The sequence below is a fragment of the Leopardus geoffroyi genome, chromosome D1, assembly GCF_018350155.1.
Source record: "Leopardus geoffroyi isolate Oge1 chromosome D1, O.geoffroyi_Oge1_pat1.0, whole genome shotgun sequence".
Taxonomy (NCBI): Eukaryota; Metazoa; Chordata; class Mammalia; order Carnivora; family Felidae; genus Leopardus; species Leopardus geoffroyi.
Window position 1 is genome coordinate 106,241,758 of NC_059329.1, and position 21,689 is coordinate 106,263,446.

The 21,689-nt window shown below is 45.6% G+C and overlaps 1 protein-coding gene across 1 annotated transcript; it reads left to right on the top strand.

The window, feature by feature from the left end:
• The first annotated feature begins 9,652 nt into the window (after nt 1-9,652).
• On the top strand, nt 9,653-19,817 carry LOC123602743 (secretoglobin family 1D member-like). The gene is made up of 4 exons (XM_045487212.1): nt 9,653-9,786; nt 11,272-11,459; nt 12,594-12,598; nt 19,695-19,817. The coding sequence occupies exons 1-4, from the start codon at nt 9,732-9,734 to the stop codon at nt 19,717-19,719; spliced, it is 273 nt and encodes a 90-aa protein (XP_045343168.1). The 5' UTR covers nt 9,653-9,731; the 3' UTR covers nt 19,720-19,817.
• Nucleotides 19,818-21,689: the final 1,872 nt, after the last annotated feature.

A 21,689-nucleotide genomic window follows, 5' to 3' on the forward strand; every position in this document is an offset into this window, starting at 1 on the left:
ACTTCTATGGGGAGATTTATTTCCTGCTTTCAGGGCAACAGAGGACAGTCTGAGTGTCCTTCTTGAACCAATTGTCTCTCAGTTAAATTTATTTCAGATAATCAATACGCCAAAGTGGCAAATTTGGGTGCAACCTACCCTAGGGCCCTACAAAATGCATGTTCGGTAAAAAATTTATGAAGATGAGTGTAAGAACTTGGTCAGTGGGAGGACCCAGTGGAGGGACTATCAATGAGAGAAAAGGTTTCTTGGGCAGAGACTTGATGGTGAGGAAGTGACAATGGAATTGAACAAAAGATAATTCCAGACTACGGTACAAAACCCAAGAATCATCAGCAAAGATATGGGAGCCCCGGCATGGTCTGACTTGCATTGCATCATGTGTTTACTCTCTGGGCTACTGGAGATTATTGCAAGATGTGGGGGTGGGGGGATGGAAACCAGAAACACTGGGGGTCGGAAGCCTGTAAATGATTCTCTTCAATGGGGCAGCAAAGCCTTCCCTGTGAGGGGACCTAACAATCTCACTGAGCCGGAAGTGCAAAGCAATATCACTCCAAGAACTTCTATCCCACTGGGGATGGAGATCCTAAGTGGCTTATGATACAGGAAGGAATTCTGGAATATCACTTAAAAGTCAACATGGGTGGAGAAGCGATAGACGTGCGGGGTGTTAAAGGGATGAAACAGATGCGTCTGAGTCCTGTTCATCGGTTTGCGCATAAGTGAGCATACTCAGGGGAACACAGACAGACAAGTGTTTTCCCTAGTTTTCGGGCTATGGGCACAGAGGAGTATAAAAAATCCCCAAAGATAATTTGAGCTCACTTCCAGAGAGGATTCCTGCTTGTGGGTTCAAGCAACCCAGGCATTGGGGTGGAAGGAACTGATGCAGAGCACCGGCAAATAGCTACAGCCAACCTGGGTTTCACCCGATTGCAGTTTTGCCCGCTTCCCCAAAAGTCCATGTTGTTCAGGTCCAAGCATGCAGTGAGTCCAGGCCTTTCTGTTTTGACTCTGTGCAAAGTTGTTGAAGGTTGGCTGTTACTCTAACATAGACACTTTCTTTATCTTCTTGTCATACCCGCCAAGAAGCCTCCCTGAATATCATCTGGTAAGGGAGTCATTTTCCATGATCCCATAATTTGTAAAGCACGGTCTTTGCTGGGCCTCTGTGGGTAAGGTAGACCCTGCTTCTACAACCACTGAAAGAGGTGACGTCAAAAGCTGAGAAAACGTGACGTTTGCTCTCTTCCCACCTTCAAAGTCCCAGCAGTGCCTTCCACTGGAGAACCTAACAAGGCAGCACTGGCAAGAGAGTCTGGGATATGTAACTCACAGGCCTTCAGTTCTAGCGACAGAGAGATGAGTAGACAAAGCAACTCTAGAGCTAAGAAAATATAGAGCCTATCTGGCACACCGTGATTTAATCTACAGAGACTTGGTTTTAGCTTTCAGCCTGCTGGAGACCACTTGCCTGACCTATAGGAAAGTGAATCACTGGTATGTTTGTTGCCTACAACATGAAAACATGACTTATTATCATAATAAATACATTAATTAATCAACCCAGAAGCTTTATTGGTTAATATCTGTGTACTGGCTAATGCTGGCATAAGAAAACTTCCTTGAGGTCTGATGTCTTAAACCCAGGGTGGCAGATCGACAATGAGAGATTGGGGAAGATGCTCAAGCTATGTGTACATAAATATTAGAGTATAATGGAGATTAAAGAGGATCAATACTGGGGTGCAGCCCATTGAGTATCTGACTCTTGACTGCGGTTCAAGTCATGATCCCAGGGTCATAGGATCGAGCCCCATGCCCAGCATGGAGCCTGGATAAGATTCTCTCTCTCTCCACCCCCCTCTGTCTCTGTGTCTCTCTGTCTCTGTCTCTGTCTCTCTCTCTCTCTTCCCCTCTCTCTGCCCCCACCCCCCGCACCTCTGCCTGGCTCGTGCTCTCTCTTTCTTTCTGTCTAAAATAATGATAATAATTATGACAAAATTATTAATAATATTGTGAAGATCAATACTCACAAGGAGCCAGTTACCTTTACTGTCCACTTCACTACAAAAGACTACTCAAGAAGAAAGGTCTTTCTGATAAGCAAAGTATAAACGTAAGCAAAGGATAGTCTTGAGATGTGTATAGTGAGTATTAATTCATTGGTTTCCTGGCACACCTCACAAGTCCTGAGGTGATTTGGCCCCCTTCTTCATGCAGCTCTTCCAAAATTTATAACCAACTTCACTCAACCTGTTAGTCACGCCACAGGGAAGCTGCTATAGTCCCTAGGCTAAAGGTGGAGAATATCTGTTTATTTTCATCATCCTAAGTGGCATCTGAGTGCCATTTACTTACGTGTTGGCAGAAGACTCAAGTTCCCCCTTATTCAACGGTATATTTGATGAGGTTGTGACCTGCTGTCTTCAAGTTTCTCATTCACATGTGGGGCCCGACTTACAATGAAGAGCATGTACGTCAGGGATGGACCAGCACACCTGACTGACTGTGGGGATGGTCATGAAGAGTGGGGAGCACTTGTCCTTGAATGCTGCAAGACCTCCCCTCTAGGATTGCTCTCTGTAACACCAGTCACTCATATAGAACACATGTATTCTAACAGAGTCTCACCTTGGTCTGGTAGCCTTGACTCCAACTTAAAAGGAGATCGGGATGAAGGGAGCGTCCTTGACATTCAAGAGTCTTCTGTTGGCGGAAGAAAAATGCTGGCGTTCTCCCTGGAAATCTCATGGGCCCATGACAATTTCATGTGTGAAGTGCTTCACAGCTCATTTAATTGCAGCCTGTATGTTTCTTGTGTCATGGGGGAGGGGGGGGCATGGGACCACTGTACGCTTGTTACATGTAATCAGTTTAGTGTGTAATTTGCCAGTGGATTTGTGTATGAATTTGCCTGAGTCTGAGAATGGGGTATGATATAAGGCAGTGAGTTGATGTTCAAGACTTTGCAAATCTGCGGAAAATTTTGTCTCATGAGTTAACACTCTTCGTCTTAGTCTTATTTTGAACAGTATTGCCACAGAGCAGGTGCATATGGAGCAAAGGGACTAACTCATCCACAACCCATGGAGCTGGGTAAATGTGTATCTGTTCTTCTTGGGTACATAGCAAAGCATCATCATCTATGAGTTGGTGGCTATTTTCAAATACAAAGTTAACACTTTATTGCTGAAGCAGAATGGGATGAACAAAACTCTGCCTCCCAAGGAAGGAAGGAAGGAAGGAAGGAAAGAAGGAAGGAAGGAAGGAAGGAAGGAAGGAAGGAAGGAAAGAAGGAAGGGTCATGCCATCCAGGGAGAGTGCATGACACAGCTGGGTAAGAGGAGGACCCCAGTAACAGGTGGTAATGTATGAAGTCAATGTGAAGTTGGAGGAAGGGTCCTCAAACTCCAGATCGTATCTGAAGGGGCGCCTGGGGGCACCTGGGTGGCTCAATCGCTTAAGCATCTGATTTGGCTCAGGCATGATCTCATGGCTCATGAATTCAAGCTCCGCATTGGGCTCTGCACTAACAGTGGAAAGTCTGCTTGGGATTCTCAGTCTCTCCCTCTCTGGCCCTCTGCCCCCTCTCAAAGATAAATAAATAATAAAGTGACAAAAAGAAACAAAGAAAGACATGGTACCTGGACTGGATTCCCAGCATGAACTGCTCAAGTAAAGCAGTGCACACGATGAGAAACTTTTATGGAAAATTCTGTACCAAACTGAATATTTGTGATGTTTTCCTTCATTCTTTCCCCCTGTGTGTGACTCAGAAAAGAGATTCAGACACCATAGGACCATTGAGTTCTGACAACAGTTGGCAAACGGGTGAAGGAAACCATCTCTGATGCCCAGCGGCCTTCTCCATGTCATGGGCTTCCTTTCTGCAGCTCACAGCTGGTAGCAAGAAGTCTGAGCACGCTTTCGGGGTATGAGGGTTGCTGGCAGGCAGTCTGTGAGAGTAGAAAGGAATGGCTTGGTCAGCTCACATATTGCCCTGAGGAAACTCAGGCAAAAATCTCATGGGCTCAACAGTGCACAATGCCAAGGGGAAAAGTAATAAAATGGCTTTGTGGAGTTTGTGAGATCCGGTACATTGGTGATTTGGGTGCTATCAAAGATGCCTGAAGCTTTGCATAAAGACATACATATCTCAGTTTTGGATACTTCTTGAATCTATGATGTAAAATGTATTGGGAAAAACATCTCTTTTAAGGTAATTTATTTCTTTTTGAGAGAGAGACCAGGAGAGGGGCAGAGAGAGGGGAAGAGAGACATTCCCAAGCAGGCTCCACATTGTCAGTGCAGAGCCCGATATGGGACTCGAACTCATGAACCGTGACATCGTGACCTGAGCTGAAATCAAGACTCACACTCTTAAGCAACCGAGCCATCCAGGCACCCCTAACTACATCTCTTGAAGATCTGAATGAAGCCTTTTTTAGCTTTGTATGTCCATGAAGAGCATTTATTGCCAAAATGAGACAGTTTGGTTCATGTTTTTCATCTTCACAGATGTAAATCCTGGAAACGCTCATCACATGGATGTACAGATGTGAACAGAGTGAGTCTGTGGGAGTCATGCCGCTCGATTCTTTGAATCCCCCTGGGTACCAGCTAAAGATGACATTGTGACCTATCACTCAAAATTATTTCTTATGACTTATCATCCCCAGTGAAAATAAGTCCTCTGATTTCATCCAAAGCAAGGAATCAGAAACACTTCCCATAGAAAAAAGTTTGTGTTCCGCAAAATATTACTTCAAATGACTTTTCTGGAGTCTAGAGATCTGTACACACAGAGTCGATGCCGTGTAAGATCTGATGGATGACATACACACCTCTGTCTTCATAAATTGGAGCCAGAATACGTCTCGGGGGAACATGGGACATGAGAACCAGTGTGACCACATCACACACCCATCGTAACAGGATCTGTAGCCCTTATGATCCAGAAGCGATGTCTTCAATCTTTCCGTGCCGCATGTATATGTTAACGACTTATGGACAAACTCCAGAGAATCCCTGGGATCTCAACCTCAACCAAAGGACACGTGTGCCCAGCACATCCTTCTGTGAAGAGGGGCCCCGAGACCCTGTGTGCCTTGGAGATACCTGATATCTATCGCCACCCACCACTCTCCTATGCCTTTAGTTCCAGTATTCGGTGTTTAGGAATTGAAAATCACAACGGCAATTTCAATGTGGTCATAAAACAATACATCAAGTGACCGAAAAGTAATGGGGGGAAATGTGAACTGAGAGAAACCCCACGTTACCGGAGAGACATCCCAATGGAACCGAAGCCAAACTCTGAAGCACACTTTGCTAGCCTTTAGGGTAAATAAACATTCCTCGTTGGAAGAGTCAGTTCGAGTCAGTTCGAGATCTACTTGGGAGTGAGCTGGTTTATTTGGCTTGATATTCTAGTTCCACATGTTCCTTTCTGTTACATACTGAAGTAGCTGCCATTTACTGCCAGACCCTGTGCTGAGCATTTTCCTTTAATACTTCGTTTACCCTAACGTCAATCCGATGAGGTAGGCACTATTATTCTCACCTAATTGTACAGATGAGGCACCAGGCTAAGAGGGTTAGTAACTTGCTGATGTCCCCACAGGTAGAAAGTGCCAGAGCTGAGCTGAACCAGTGGTCTGTCCCTAAAGTTGGGCCCTTCCACACTGCTCACACCGCTCAAAAGATGAACACATTCTGCTCTGAAAGATCCAAACAGCTCCTGGGAATTCAAAATAAAGGGTAAAACTGCCCAATGTGGGGCTGGATTGGATTTATAAAATAATTTGAGAATAATGGGCTTCCTTAAGTGTTCTAATATTTCCTTCAGGAGGAAAGTGTTTGCCTCTGTTGTTGTGATTCCTTTGATATCTCTGTAAGTACAATTTCTTGATTGTATCCTTACAGTTTTGCATATTCCCACTTACATTTCAACATATTTTTGTTGCTGCTATTGTTCTGTTCCCAATGGCATCCTTGTTTTTCATGATGCCATGTCATGAGGAGAGCAGACTGATCAGAAAGTGATTGATGTTTACATGCTAATCTTATATTCAGCTACATTAAGAACTTTTATCAGTTCCAAGACTTTGTTTCAGTTGATCAGCTTAGATTTTTCCTGACAGGTGATCAACGATCTGTATGTGGCGACAGTTCCATTGATTCATTTTTCTTTTTTCTGATTGTTTTCTTGCTTGAAGGGAATTTTTTTAACAAGATGTTTCCCTTTTTCAAATCGCGTTTATTGTTTTAGAGAAGTTTTAGGTTCACAGAAAACTCGAGCAGAGCCCGCGGAGTTCCAATGTGCTCCTCACCCCCACACATGCACAGCCTCCCCCACCATCAACTTGCCACACCTGATGGTATGATTGTTACCATCGGTGAACCCATACAGACACATCATAAACACTCACAGTCAGTAGTTTGCAGTAGATTTCACTCAGGTTTTACATGTTTGATGGCTTTTGACAGATCCATAATGACATGTAGCCAGCATCATAGTCTCATACAGAGCAGCGTCACCAGCCTGCAAATCCTCTGCAGTGTGTATACTCATCCTTCTTTCCATCCCAACCAACAGACCCCGCTGTTGGTTACCTTCTCAATAATTCTGCCTTTCCAGGATGTCATATAGCTGTAATCACATAGTACACAGCTCTTCAGGTTGGCTTCTTTTCTTCGGTAATATGTATTTAAGGGTCTTCCATGCCTTTTCATGGCTCACACACCAGCTTTAAGAGCTCAATGCCACATAGTTTTAGAACTATATTCCAAGTCCGAAGGGATCACTGTTTCTTTAGCCATTGACCTACTGAAGGACATCTTAATTGCTTCCGAATTTTGGCAACGATGAATACAAGTGCCAAAAACATCATGTGCAGGTTTTGTGCAGACGTGTCTTCAGCTCCTTTGTGTAAATACGAAGAAACACAAGAGTATGTTCACTTTCATAGGAAACTCCCAAACTGTTTCCCAAAGTGGCTGTACCATTTTGCATTCCCACCCTCAATGAATGAGGGTTCCTGTTGCTCCACATCCCAACCAGCATTTGGTGTTGTCAGTAAATTATCCTTTTTAAAGAGTAGTAGAAGAAGAGAGTGGAGACAGAGAGAGAGAGGAAGAAACTAGCTTGAGGATCATCACCCAGAAGTCAACTGAGTCAGAAACTGAGATGCAAGCAGAGCATTTCAATGCCATCCACCTCCGTTACATCTGACGTGTCACCACCCCCACCCACCCCAACAGAAGGTACCACTTTGTTACTTTATCATTCACAAGCCACCGTGCCTGCGCAAGACCTACTGTCTTCTAAACTGAATGAGCTTGGGCAAGGTCCTTGCTTTCTGCAAGTTAGTTGACTCAACTTAAAAGAGGAAATGTAATCGCATGGAAATTTGTAGCGATCATCGGAGATGATCAATTATGTTTGCGCATTGTCCGGCCATAGCTAGCAAGCAAAAAGTCGTGCTGCTCTTTTCATTGCCACTGTTATTGGCCACAAGAGGTTTTGCAACCCATTTGCACCTACAAAACCTAGGTTTTGCACCTACATTTCAGGCAGAAGCAGCTCACTATGACTTCGAGGACTGGACTTTTATGGAACATGATATTTTCCATCCCTCAGCCCCTGCCAAGCACCATTCTGTTCTCTATTTCTATGAATCGGACTACTCGAAGTACCTCATATTAGTGGGATCATGCAGTATTTGTCTTTTCTAGTGGCTATTTTCCCTTAATGTACTGTCCTCAAGGTTCACTCATGTCGTAGCACGTGACAGGGTTTCCTTGCTTTAGAAGGGTGAATGTGAAGAATATTACATGCATGTACCATATTTCATTGATTGATTCATCTACCCATGACCACTGGGTGGTTTGCACCTCTTGGCTGTTGAATAACGCTAGTATACACATGGGTATGCAAATATGTCTTTGAGACTCTGCTTTCAATTCTTTTGCATATGTCCTCCGAAGTGAACTTGACTGATTGACTCTACTTTTAATTTTTTGAGGGACGTCCAGCTCTTATCCTCAGAAGCTGCATCATTTTACATTCCCCCCAAAATTCACAATGCTTCCTTTTGCTCCACACCCTGGCACACTCTTATTATTACCTATCTTTTTTTTTTTTAATGATAACCACAATAATGGATATGAAAAGCCCGTGTGATTTTGACTTGAGATCTGAGACCCAGCATGCATGCGCTGGTGCAAATGAACCCACAAGTGTCTCACCTCACCCACCCATTCTGCTCCCACATCACACAGAGTCAAATGGAAACTCCCCTTGACTTGGCCCATCCTGCCTCTCCAGTCACAAAGCCTTCCCTCTCCCACCGGTACTCTTGCATGTATTAAATGTTTTGGGGTAACCTAGGTACCTGACATTCCCAAGACACATGGTTTATGCCATGTTGTCTTGTTTCATGCCCTTCCTTCGGGAGCCCCCCTCCAGCTATTCCTTTATGTCAGAATTCTATATACCCTGCAATGGCTCTCACAGGGGCTCCCTCTGTATAACAAGACTGATGTCCTAATACCTTCGGTAAGAAGTTTACATGCCTCCCCTGTGCTGCCAGAGAGCACGTAGCTCATAGCTGGGGAGAGGCCAAGGATGAGCCCGTTGGGTATCTCTATTGCCTGGACCCTGATGACTCAGAAGATCTGACCCTTCCAGTGGACAAGAAAGCTAACAAGGAGCTTCTTTTGGTCAATGGAGAGCCTGACTTGATTTGAAATATCTTTTGAATAAGTCACACAGAGAAAGACAGATACCATATGTTTTCACTCTTATGTGGATCCTGAGAAACTTAACAGAAACCCATGGGGGAGGGGAAGGAAAAAAAAAAAAAAGAGGTTAGAGTGGGAGAGAGCCAAAGCATAAGAGACTCTTAAAAACTGAGAACAAACTGAGGGTTGATGGGGGGGGAGGGAGGGAGGGGAGAGTGGGTGATGGGTATTGAGGAGGGCACCTTTTGGGATGAGCACTGGGTGTTGTATGGAAACCAATCTGACAATAAATTTCATATATTGAAAAAAAAAGAAATATCTTTTGATACTTTGAAACATCTGAGCTTAGAATAGGAAATTAGTTGGGGAGGGAGTCTTCCCGGTGGCATCTTGGGATACCAAAAACCACTCATTTCTTACTCTGATTCTGATGCTACTGACCTTTCTGCCTCTCACCTGCCCGGAGGCAAACCCGGCCTAGCAAGCATCATTTCACATTGAAGATATACCCTAACCAAGAGCAGTGGTTTCTTGATTCAGGTCCTTCACTTATTCAAAGAATATTTGATTTTCTTCCCCGGTGTGCCGGGCACTACGCTTAAGTAAAGATGAACAGAACCAGAGGCTGCATCTTCAGTCAAGGAGTTAATGTCAAGGGCGGTGTGCATCAACTAACTGACTATACACTTGTAAAACTACAACCTCAGTTATTGCTACAAAGGAGACATGCCTGGTGCCAGCAATGCCTGCATACAGGAACATTGACCCAGGCATTGAGGTCTGTGACACCGATAGATCGCATGAGCCCTGACTAAGGAAGGGAGGGCTGAAAGCCAGGCCCGTGACGTGACCACATGTTTATTTGGGCAGCACGAGGGAGGCCCTCTAGCTATAAATACTCCTGGGCTCCTCAGGCTCCTGAGTTCAGCGACTAACTGCTCACCCTTCACTAAAGCTGAAAACTCAAAGCAAAATAAACCATGAGGCTGTTCCTGAGTGTCCTGCTGGTCACTCTGGCTCTTTGCTGCTATGAAGGTGAGTATCATTTCTAATCAGACCAGCACCAGCCCTGGTGAGTACCCTTCTCTGAACTAGGTCAACTTAAGTGGCTTTCTTTAAAAAAAGAAGAAGAAGGGGCAGAAGACCTAGTGTTCTCTGAGTCTCTAAATAATAAGTCTTCAAGGGGGCTCTGGGAAGCAGCAGCACTCACTATATCTACTAGTGAGTAGATCTCACTGTATCTGCCAGTCCCCTGCTTTTCCACGAGTACTACCAGTTAGTGCAATCGTGGGATTTCTGTTCATCTAGATGAATTTTAGCCATCCATTCAACAATATTTATGTATGTCTTCTTACCCGTGATACGGACCCACGTCTTCCTGAGTTGTTCTAGTTCATCTGACTTTTTAAACACCCTCCTCTTTCCCCGTGTTGCTTCTGATTGAACCTCTCAACTTCTATGATCAGGGCTCAGATCAGAGCCTAGTAGGGCACTTCCCAGCTGCAGCGTGCTTACAAAGACAGGGGGTGGGGGATAAAGAGCCCACACCAGAAACACTGGTCACTTCAGGCTTCCGCACCATTCCACTGGGTTGAGGAAAGAGCCTCAGTTCCTGTCACTCAGTTCCTCTCTAAGGAATTCTGTACATCACTGCAGGGAAGATAAAACAATCATAACTTTGTGTATAAGATTTAAAGAGGTTCAGACTGGTGACCTGAGGGTTGTTTTGTATGCGTGTGTTTAACTTTATTACCATGCCTGCCCAATAACAATCTTATTCTTTGATTTAGTCTCAAAGTAGCATCCTCCAACATATATATAGTTTGATCTACTCTTCTCCAGATTACCCATACTTCTCCGCTGTCTGGTAAGGTCTCACTCTGCTATTCACTTACAAACTTGATACTCAGGGGCACTTGGGTGGCTCAGTCGTTGAAGTGTCAGACCTCGGCTCAGGTCATGATCTCACTGTCCGTGTGGTTCAAGCCCCACGCCCGGCTCTGTGCTCACAGCTCAGAGCCTGGAGCCTGCTTCGGAATCTGTGTCTCCCTCTCTCTCTCTCTCTGTAACCCCCTCTCCACACACACACACGCTTCTTGTGCTCTCTCTCTTTCTTTCAAAAATAAATGAACATTAAAAAATTTTTTTTAAATAAAAAATTGACACTCAAACCTCCTCTTCTCTGATATTCAAGACAAAAACAAGGTGTCATCCTGTATAGGCAAAACTTAATTGTTTGAATTATAAAGAAAGTGAATGTCAGCAAACCAGGAGAGTCCTGGAGACCAAAGGATGTGCTTCAAAAAGGATAAAAACTGAACTAGGGATTAGTAAGCCAGTATTCTAGTCCTGACTCTTCTGTGCTTCCTCTGAGATCTGAGGAAGCCCCAGCTGCCATGTCGGGACCGCTGTGGGATGAGATCATAAAACCCCTGGGGTTCCTGTCTAGTTCTAACCTCAGAGAACCACAGGAAATGCGTGATTTTCCTTATATCGATTGTATTTCTTTTTCTTCGCTAGCCAATGCGTTGGCCTGTCCAGCCTTTGTTAAAGATATCTCAGGCTTTCTCCTGGCACCTACAAGTATCTTCCAGCAATCACTTGCAAAATATGAAGCACCTCCAGAAGCCGTTCAGGCCGTTTTGGATGTGAAGAGTTGCACAGATGACATCTCCAGTTCCAGAAGAAAGGCACTTACAAAAATATTGGTAACTTCTTTCTTCTTAGTGCACAGGGGCTTCTGCTCAGCTGAGTAGCCAGGAAGGCAGTCAGGGTGCCGCTCTGTCAGGGGCACAGGAGGCGGAGCCTCACAGCTTGCTCCTGAGAGGGTGACAGGTGGCCACAGGGTGGATGGCGTTACGTGTGGCAGCTACACTAAGTCTGGGCACATTCCTGTTCAGGTCACTTCCCTGGGCGCCAGGTGCCCCATAGTGCCCTGAGGAGGAGGACAACTGGGACCCCACGCAGTGGTGTTAAAGGGTCAAAGTGTGGCTGCCCCCCCTGCCTGGGAGCTTTTCTGAAGGCGAGCTCCCCTCGCCCAGTGGACACAGTCACTGGGGAATCTCGTGTCGGGTGTTGAGATGTTGAATAGGGAGACAGCTGGAGGGAGGGAATCAGCTCGGTGCCCTGACAGCATGGGGGGCAGCTGGTGCGGACAGAAGGGGGACACCGAGCCAGCTCCTGCAGAGCCAAGGCCTCTCCCCACCACAACTCGGCCCACTCCGCCACTCCCCACCTCCCATTCCGTCCCTTATGGAGCCCACAACCACACGCCTTGCTCGCTGTGCCTCCTGTGTCCCCGTGTGAAGGTGACACACCTAAATTACATCTTTGTCAAAAAATAAGATACTTAAAGGAGACTCTCAGCACATCGACTGCTGGGTTGAGGTCACCAGGTTCCGTCACAAATGCCCGCAGGGACCGAATTTTCAGTACCCAGGAGATGTGCCATCGGGTTGAATTGCCACACCATGAGCCTGGGAATCTCCAGCCAGTACCCCCAAAGTCCCCTCCCACCCCTTTTCCAGTCTTTCACCCCTGTATCCCCTTTGCAGTGAAAAAGTAGAGTCCTCTGCCCTGGGATATCAGAGGAAAGATTCCGGGAGGCTCCTCTTTCCACTAGAAACCTCAGCCTCACACGCAGTCACCTCTCGGTTTATCTGCCAGACTGTGGGAACGGTTTTCTCACGACTTGCATGGTTTGTTGTAGTCACCTCAGGTATATTTAGTTGACCGGCCTCCCCGGTTTCCTGTCTTGTGCCCATTCTACTTGCCTTTTGTCGGTTAAAACTTTACTGACAACTTCTTGTGACTGACAGTCTATGCTCATGTGTCATCCCCAGGGGCAGTATGAATAACCTTCTCTCTCTTTCTTTATCTATTTCAGGTGAGAGTCGTGAAAAAGTGTACATTTTAATCTTACATCGTAGTACCTCTGTCTTGCAGTGATTACCTGATCTTCTGGAAAATGTAAAGGTTTCAACATCTTGCTTCAATAAATCATTTGCCCTGCACTTCTCTATTTGTCTTGTTATTATCCAACACATTCCGGCCTTGAGCTGGGATGGCTCTTGCCGCAAAGTGGCCATTGGGTGTTGTCAATAGTAAAGTTCAGAGCGCTAATGTCCACTTACCCATGGGGGCCTGAGGAACCAGGATCACAGGAGGAAATGTTTGCGCAGGAATCATCCCTGCGCATCATTTTATACATCTCCCATTCACATGGCCTTGAGTGAAAACTGAGTTTCAGGGCAAGGAGCAATGAAAACATTCCTGCCATGGTTTTGTATTGAAGGATACCCACAGCCCAGCTGGCTGGCCAGTCATATGCTTCCCAACCAGCAGCATCACTAATGTTTTGTCCTCATCACAAGCACAACCAAACTGCTTGGTCCTCACACCTTCGCCGTGGTTTCCATCCTATGAACTGTCCCGTGCAATTTGTCTTATGTCCACTTCTGAAGCGTTAGTGACTCTCCAGAGTTCCTCCTTCAGTTACGTCTTTTTTCACTTTGCACACACACGTTGCTCATCAGGTCTAGACCACTCACCGACACCTGGAGCTGATGCTTTTTCCCACACGTTCTCCCAAGAGCTCCAGAAACGGCATCCAGCTGCCATCGAAGCATCCGCATTCAAAGCGCCACAGTTACTTCCAAAGAAATATATAAAACTGTACACCCTGTCTGCCTACAACCAACTCTCCCTTCCCTGAACCCCCTTTCTGGCTAATGCCCTAAGCAAAGAGGTACCCAATGCAGAAAATGTGGATACATCCTAGGCTCCTGGATTCGTTTCCAGTGGCTGTTGAAAAATACTACCACACACTTGGAGGTTTACATCAATTATTTTCTCAGACTTTGGGTGACAGAGGTCCTAGTTCTGTAACACTTGGCAGAAGTCGTGTGTCGGCAGGGCCATATCCCTCTGGAAGATTGAGGCGAAAATCTATTCATGGCTGCTTCCAGCTTTGATGGCTGGAAACCAGCATTCCCTGTCTTGCCCCCATCACTCTGATCTCTGCCCTGAGACATCACAGGGCCTTCTCCTTTTCTGTGTCTCCTAATCTGCCTCTGTCTCCCTCATATAAAATATATGGGGTTGCATATATCCTAGAAATCCTGAAAACTCAGGACAAGCTGCCCATGTCAGAATCTAGTTTTTATTGCATCTACAAAGTCCTCTTTTTTTTTTAACCATGAGGCGCATAATTGCAAGCTGCCGAGAATAAGATGCGGGTATGGTTTGGGGTTCATGGGTGGCTCAGCTGGTGAAGAATCCGACTCGTGATTGCAGCTCAGGACATGATCTCACGGTTTGTGAGCTCAAGTCTTGTGCTGGTCTGTGCATCGAGAATGCAAAGCCAGCTTGGAATTTTTGTCTCCCTCCCTTTCTGCCCCTCCCCCCACTTTCTATCTTTCTCTCTCTCACTCTCAAAACAAAAAAAAAAGATGTGTGTATCTTTTTGGTAGCTTACTACATTCATCTCCCCCCACCCCGACATACAAAACTTCACTGAGTTCTGCCCCCTCCACTCCCACTTCCTCACTTCTGAGCTTCCCCTCCTTGCCATCCCCAGGGCTATCATCACAGTCCAGATCCAGTCCTGTCCAGCTTGGTTTAAGTCTCCTACATGGTTCTCTGGGCTCTGCGATACCCTTCCTGTAGTACATCCTCCTCATCGATGCCACAGTGACCCTCCTCTCAAGCTGTGAATCTGATCTCACTACTGTAACCATGAACTACTAGAGGGCATGGGCTTCCAAATGTTATGATATGAGTAAGAGGACTTTGTGAATCCTAAACCTAGCTCTCAAATCATAGTAGGTAGTTGATGCTACCTCTGACCGAGAAATAGAAGCTAACAGCTATTATTAGCAACGCTTTTAGAGTAGGTGTGTATTTTTAACACATCAGGAAACATGCACACTGAAATAGGTCCCCATTGTGTGAAACGCATTCCATAGTCAGCCTACGAACTATGCTCGGTGGACACAAGGATCATGGAGCTCTTGCAAACTCTGAGAAACGTCCAACTTTTGATGTCGACTCAGCTCCTGATCTCATGGTTTGTGGGTTCGAACTCAGAGTGAGAGAAATCAATAATTCAGAACAACAAATTGTTTCAATCCTTACTGTTGTTGATCAAATAGTGAGCACTTACATCTACCGAGCCCTCTTATGGGTGGGTCATTATCCCAGAAGGTTTACATGTTCTGTGTCAGTCCCTGCTACTATCCAGGAAGGGAAAAGATGATTACCACCATCGAATGTGAGGAGGAAGAATGTCTTACTCAGGCGTTCCTCACCCTGGCTCTGTGTTAGAATCACCCAGGAAGACCTAAAAAGCAAAATGATGCCCAGACTTCCCCCCAGCTGCTGTACACACATGTAGATATCTCTGCAGGTAAAACCCATGCAGCCCTCATTTCCTCATCTCCAACTCCTTCGGGTGCCAGCTGCTCAGTGACTAGGGAAGCAGGTGCCACCTGTTGACCGGGAAGAAGGGCAGGACCTCCACGAGACTCAGATGACCCTAGCATCACCACAGTGCTCACCTTGAGATCTTTCTTTTCCTTTTTTAAGTTTTATTTTTATCGAAGTAGTCTCTCCCCGCTACAGGGGGCTCGAACTCATGACCCCAAGATCAAGAGTCCCGTGCTCTTCCCACTGAGTCAGCCAGCCACCGTCTCCCTTAAGACCTTTCCTTAGCTACTTCTGTGGCCCTTCAAGCCCAGTAATTTCAGGTGTATTCATCGGTTACATTGTTATAAAACTAATAAACTCAGGGTCTCATATGGGAACATTTTCCTACATGAGCTGCTGATCAAGAGTGTGAAGTTAGATCAGGAAAGACTGTAAAGGCTGGGGCTGGGAGAAGAGAAGTTGAAAGAATTCGTGTTTACTGAGGGCAGAGTTTCTGTCTGACATGGGTTCTGGAAATGGGTAGCCATGACAACATTGTGAATGCACTTAATGCGGCTGAATCGTACGTTTAAACGTGGTTCAAATGGTAACTTTTATGTTAGGTCTACTTTACCAAACACCCACACGCACCCACGCATGTATACGCACATGTGTGCGTGCACACACACACTCCAGAAGCTATAGCTCTCTGAGGCAGGAGAAAGATAACTAAATGGGAGCAGGCCTGTAATGCAATCTCCACTGGACATACTTCCCCAGAGCGGCTGAGCCTCACACCCAAATGGTGTCTGGGGTCAACTCTCTGTTTGATTTGCCTCCTAGATTCTTCTTGGTTGAGACACATCTAATTTTCCAGAAACTCTGACTCGAACTCACAAGTGAGTTACACTAAGTAGGAAGCATTGATGTACACAGAGTCTTTTGACTTTGTCCTTGAGGCTTCTCATTGTCCCCCTGAACACAGATGACCACTCTCTGCCCAAGGACCCCCTCGTCCTAGGCTTCTCCCTACATCCATCTTCCTCTCTATGACAAGGTCAACACTCTGAACACAAAACTCTGCTTTTGCCATTGCTTACTTCGAGCAAACGTTCGAAGGTTCTCCATTTTGTAGGATATGAAGTTTAATATCTCTCTTCTCAAATTAGCGTATTCAGGCCTGTATAATAATCAAAACCTCCTATTGTTCCCAAATGGAGATTTCTCCTTTTTCTCTCTCCTTTACTACTACTTTCTCTGCCCCCCAGCAGCTAACCATAGTTTCTGACAGAGCTGGGGCCTAAAATGAGGAGAGACAAGAAGACAAGAAAGTTCTTAACTGACTCATACTCTTTTGCAATTAGTCCATAGTTTCTGGGCCAGGCAGCTCTTTCTCCCATGGATTCTTTCATGGATCTTCAGAAAACCCAGATTACCAAGATCTCTTCATCTCTTTATGGCTTAAAAAAAACATTCAGAGTAAAACAAAGAGCTCTGGAAAAATTAAAAATATGACAGCTGGAAAAAAATAACGAGTTGAAGGACAAAGCAGAATCTTGGAACAAAAATAATGTATGTATTACGGAAACACAAATAAAGAACACAAATGTTGGAGAAAAGAAAAGCATGTGAAAGCAAAAGTCCATGAGACCCAGCTATCAGGTTTCCAGAATGACACAGATCATGGTGGGAAGAAAATCAAAGAAAGACTACAAGAAAATTTCCTATAAATGAAAAATATGAAATTGAGTATCTCACTCACACCTCACATCAAAACACATTTCTGTGATTTTTTTTTTTTTTTTTTTGGACATCACTCAAAGAAAGCTATTTCTTTCTGAAGGAAATACTAGGTCATATCCAAGGATGGGGAATAAACATCCATTCAACAAGAGACTGGAAGACACAGGAGGAATAGTAAAAATTCACAGGCTTAAACCTTTCATTGCATATGAATGGAGTTCTCTGTGCAGCCAAATGTCATTTAAGCATGAAGCTGAATGGAGATTTCCGAAGTGCAAATCTTCAAAAGTTTTATCTCCATTGAGCTTTTTCTCAAAAGGCATGGGAGGATATGCTTTACCAAAAAAGAGTAGATGAGCAAATATAAGGCATGGGATCCAGTCAACACAGGCTATAACACAGGTTTTAATGAATGAATCAACAGAGAACACTTAACAATATTGCGAACACGTCAAAACCAGGAGACACAGTGAAAGAAGTGGTAGCTGAGTATGAGGCTACATGGTGTGGGTACGGAGAGACATGGCTCCAGTGCTTCTCAGTGGAAGCCGTTTCTCACTATTCTCCTTTTTGAACCGTGCTTCCTTATCCCTATTTTAAAATGCAAATGTTGAAAAACACAGGACATTGTTAGAAATGAAAAGAAAGGACAGGCTAGAAAAAGAGGGGCCAAAGAAATGGTCAGGTGGAAATTTGGCAAGAAATAGGTTGTGACGTGGCAAATTATCTCAGGTCAACTTGGAATGTGCACTGTACCAAACTTAGGAGCCACTTGTGTCTTTTATGGAAAGAATTAATGGATTTCCTTAAGGAACTCATGATCAGGTCAAACGACAAGACAAAAGAGAACTGAAAAAAGATATCAAGTATATTCCTGGGAGGGAGATTCTATCATAGAAATCAAAGGCCTGTAGACATTCACCAAAGAACTAGACCCTTATGAGCTACGCATTCTCCCTCAAAGCAGACTATAGGAGGAGGTTGATGACTGAGTTGGATTTTGAAGGAAAACGAGGATGTGGATGACAGAATGAAGCCAAGGTCCTCCGTGACCAAGAACAAACTTGGGCAAAGCCCTGGACATGACATGAGACTGAGCTCTGCTCACCAAACAACACAGATGCTGACGCTCCCACTGGCACCTGTCTGCACTGAGGCTCTGCTCACTGTCCACCTAGCGTGAGGCTACCTAACACTACTGATCTTTCACTACAAAGACAACTGTTTTTAGATATTTCTCTAGCACTAGATTTCTGAATCAAGGCCTTATTGTCAACTGAGGCTGAAAACTTCTTGTTTTCAGTAGACCACCTGAGCATCGGCCAGTCTCTACCACTTGATGCCAGTGGCATCCTCCTCACCCTGTGGGGACACCCAAGACATCTCCCGACATTGACAAATGTCCACAGGTTTGGGTGGAAGGAGGGAGTCAGTCAGCTTCAGTTGAAAATCCCTGTCTTCCCAGTGGAAAAGCTTTATATCAGTTCTCCCATGTCCCTCTTGTCATGCCCCCTGAGAACCAGAGGTTCACAACTGTGCTTGCCTATGGTTGGCAAGAAAATCTTGGCACATAGTGGAGGGAAAATTACTAAGTCAATCTAGAAGATAATGGTGTGGATATCTAATGAGCTATATGAACTGTCCCACGTGTGTCGGGAGTAAATGGCTAACCACATGTCTCTTGGAAATGTCAAGTTGTGTAAAGTTCAGGGTTTTGGTGAATGAGCCAAGGAGAATTAACTGCAGGCAACACCTGATCCTGGCGTGGCTTCCAAATCCGGTGTGTAGCCTCAAGTCATGAGATAGATCCGGGTTACATTGGATCAAAGTTCAGTTGGATCAAGATAATGGTTACTTCTAAGGAACAGGGAGACTGAGGTGGCCCAGTCCGTGGAGGGCAGGGGCTCACACTTCCTCCTGCACTCCACATCCCTCTCCCTATTGTGACATCAAAGTCCTCATCCGGGACAAGGGGTCCAACTTTCACACTGTGCAGATGACATGATACTCTATACTGAAAACCCAAAAGATTCCACCAAAACAACTGCTAGAACTGATCCATGATTTCAGCACTGAGCCAGCTCCTGCAGAGCCAAGGCCTCTCCCCACCACAACTCGGCCCACTCCGCCACTCCCTGCCTCCGATTCTGTCCATTATGGCGCCCACGGCCACACGCCTTGCTCTCTGTGCCTCTTGTGCCCACATGTGAAGGTGACACACTTAAAATACATCTTTGTCAAGAAATAAGATACTTAAAGGAGTCTCACAGCACATCGACTGCTGGGTTGAGGTCACCAGGTTCCGTCACAAATGCCCACAGGGACTGAATTTTCAGTACCCAGGAGATGTGCCATCGGGTTGAATTGCCACATCATGAACCTGGGAATCTCCAGGCAGTACCCCCAAAGTCCCCTCCCACCTCTTTTCCAGTCTCTAACCCCAGTATCCCCTTTGCAGTGAAAAAGTAGAGCCCTCTGCCCTGGGATATCAGAGGAAAGATTCCGGAAGGCTCCTCCTTCCACTAGAAACCTCAGCCTCACACGCAGTCACCTCTGGGTTTACCTGCCAGACTGTGGAAACGGTTTCCTCACGACTTGCATGGTTTGTTGTAGTCACCCCAGGTATATTTAGTTGACCGGCCTCCCCGGTTTCCTGTCTTGTGCCCATTCTACTTGCCTTTTGTCCGTTAAAACTTTACTGACAACTTCTTGTGACTGACAGTCTATGCTCATGTGTCATCCCCAGGGGCAGTATGAATAACCTTCCCTCTCTTTCTTTATCTATTTCAGCTCAGAATCACGGCATTGTGTATAATTTAAATCTTACATCGTGGTACCTCTGTCTTGCAGTGATCACCTGATCTTCTGGAAAGTGTAAAGGTTTCAACATCTTGCTTCAATAAATCATTTGCCCTGCATTTCTCTACTTGTCTTGTTTTTAAACGACACATTCTGGCCTTGAGTTGGGATGGCTCTTGCCGCAAAGTGGCCATTGGGTGTTACCAATAGTAAAGTTCAGAACCCTAATGTGCACTTACCCATGGCGGCCTGAGGACGAGGACCCGAGGAGGAAATATTCGCTCAGAAATCATCCTGCATCACTTTATACATCTCCCATTCACATGGCCTTCAGTGAAAACTGAGTTCCAGGACAAGGAGCAATTAAAACATTCCTGCTACGGTTTTGTATTGAAGGATACCCACAGCCAAGCTCCCAACCAGCAACATCACTAATGTTTTGTCCTCATCACAAGCACAGCCAAACTGCTTGGTCCTCACACCTTCGCCGTGGTTTCCATCCTATGAACTGTCCCGTGCAATTTGTCTTATGTCCACTTCTGAATTGTTAGTGACTCTCCAGAGTTCCTCCTTCAGTTACGTCTTTTTTCACTTTGCACACACACGTTGCTCATCAGGTCTAGACCACTCACCGACACCTGGAGCTGATGCTTTTTCCCACACGTTCTCCCAAGAGCTCCAGAAACGGCATCCAGCTGCCATCGAAGCATCCGCATTCAAAGCGCCACAGTTACTTCCGAAGAAATATATAAAACTGTACACCCTGTCTGCCTACAACCAACTCTCCCTTCCCTGAACCCCCTTTCTGGCTAATGCCCCAAGCAAAGAGGTACCCAAGGCAGAAAATGTGGGTACATCCTAGGCTCCTGGATTCATTTCCAGTGGACGCTGAAAAATACTACCACACGCTTGGTGGTTTACATTAATTATTTTCTCACACGTTGGGTGACAGAGGTCCTCGTTCTGTAATACTTGGCAGTAGTTGCGTGTCAGCAGGGCCACATCCCTCTGGAAGAATGAGGCGAAAATCTATTCATGGCTGCTTCCAGCTTTGATGGCTGGAAACCAGCTTTCCCTGTCTTGCCCCCATCACTCTGATCTCTGCCCTCAGAAGTCACAGGGCCTTCTCCTTTTCTGTGTCTCTGAATCTGCCTCTGTCTCCCTCATATAAAATATATGGGGTTGCATATATCCTAGAAATCCTGAAAATTCAGGACAAGCTGCCCATGTCAGAATCTAGTTTTTATTGCATCTACAAAGTCCTCTTCTTTTTTTTTTAATTGTTTTTAACGTTTCTTTATTTTTGAGACAGAGAGAGACAGAACATGAATGGGGGAGGGGCAGAGAGAGAGGGAGACACAGAATCAGAAGCAGGCTCCCGGCTCTGAGCCATCAGCCCAGAGCCCGACGCGGGGCTCAAACTCACGGACCGCGAGATGGTGACCTGAGCTGAAGTCGGACGCTTAACTGACTGAGCCACCCAGGCGCCCCTTTTTTTTTAACCATGAGGGGCATAATTGCAAGCTGCTGAGAATAAGATGCGGGTATGGTTTGGGGTTCATGGGTGGCTCAGCTGATGAAGAATGCAACTTGTGATTTCAGCTCAGGACATGATCTCATGGTTTGTGAGTTCAAGTCCTGTGCTGGTCTGTGCATTGAGAATGCAGAGCCTGCTTGGGATTTTTGTCTCCCTCCCGCTCTTCCCCTCCACCACTTTCTATCTTTCTCTCTCTCACTCTCAAAAAAAAAAAAAAAAAATATGTGTGTATCTTTTTGGTAGCTTACTACATTCATCTCCCCCCACCCCGACATATAAAACTTCACTGAGTTCTGCCCCCTCCACTCCCACATCCTCACTTCTGAGCTTCCCCTCCTTGCCATCCCCAGGACTATCATCACAGTCCAGATCCAGTCCTGTCCAGCTTGGTTTAAGTCTCCTACATGGTTCTCTGGGCTCTGCGATACCCTTCCTGTAGTACATCCTCCTCATC

What these genes read in the sequence shown, in the direction of transcription:
- LOC123602743 (XM_045487212.1), top strand. Translation starts at nt 9,732, where the DNA reads ATGAGGCTGTTCCTGAGTGTCCTGCTGGTCACTCTGGCTCTTTGCTGC. An exon ending in GGCTCTTTGCTGCTATGAAG is followed by an intron (nt 9,787 to 11,271) that starts GTGAGTATCATT and finishes TTTCTTCGCTAG; the next exon opens with CCAATGCGTTGGCCTGTCCA.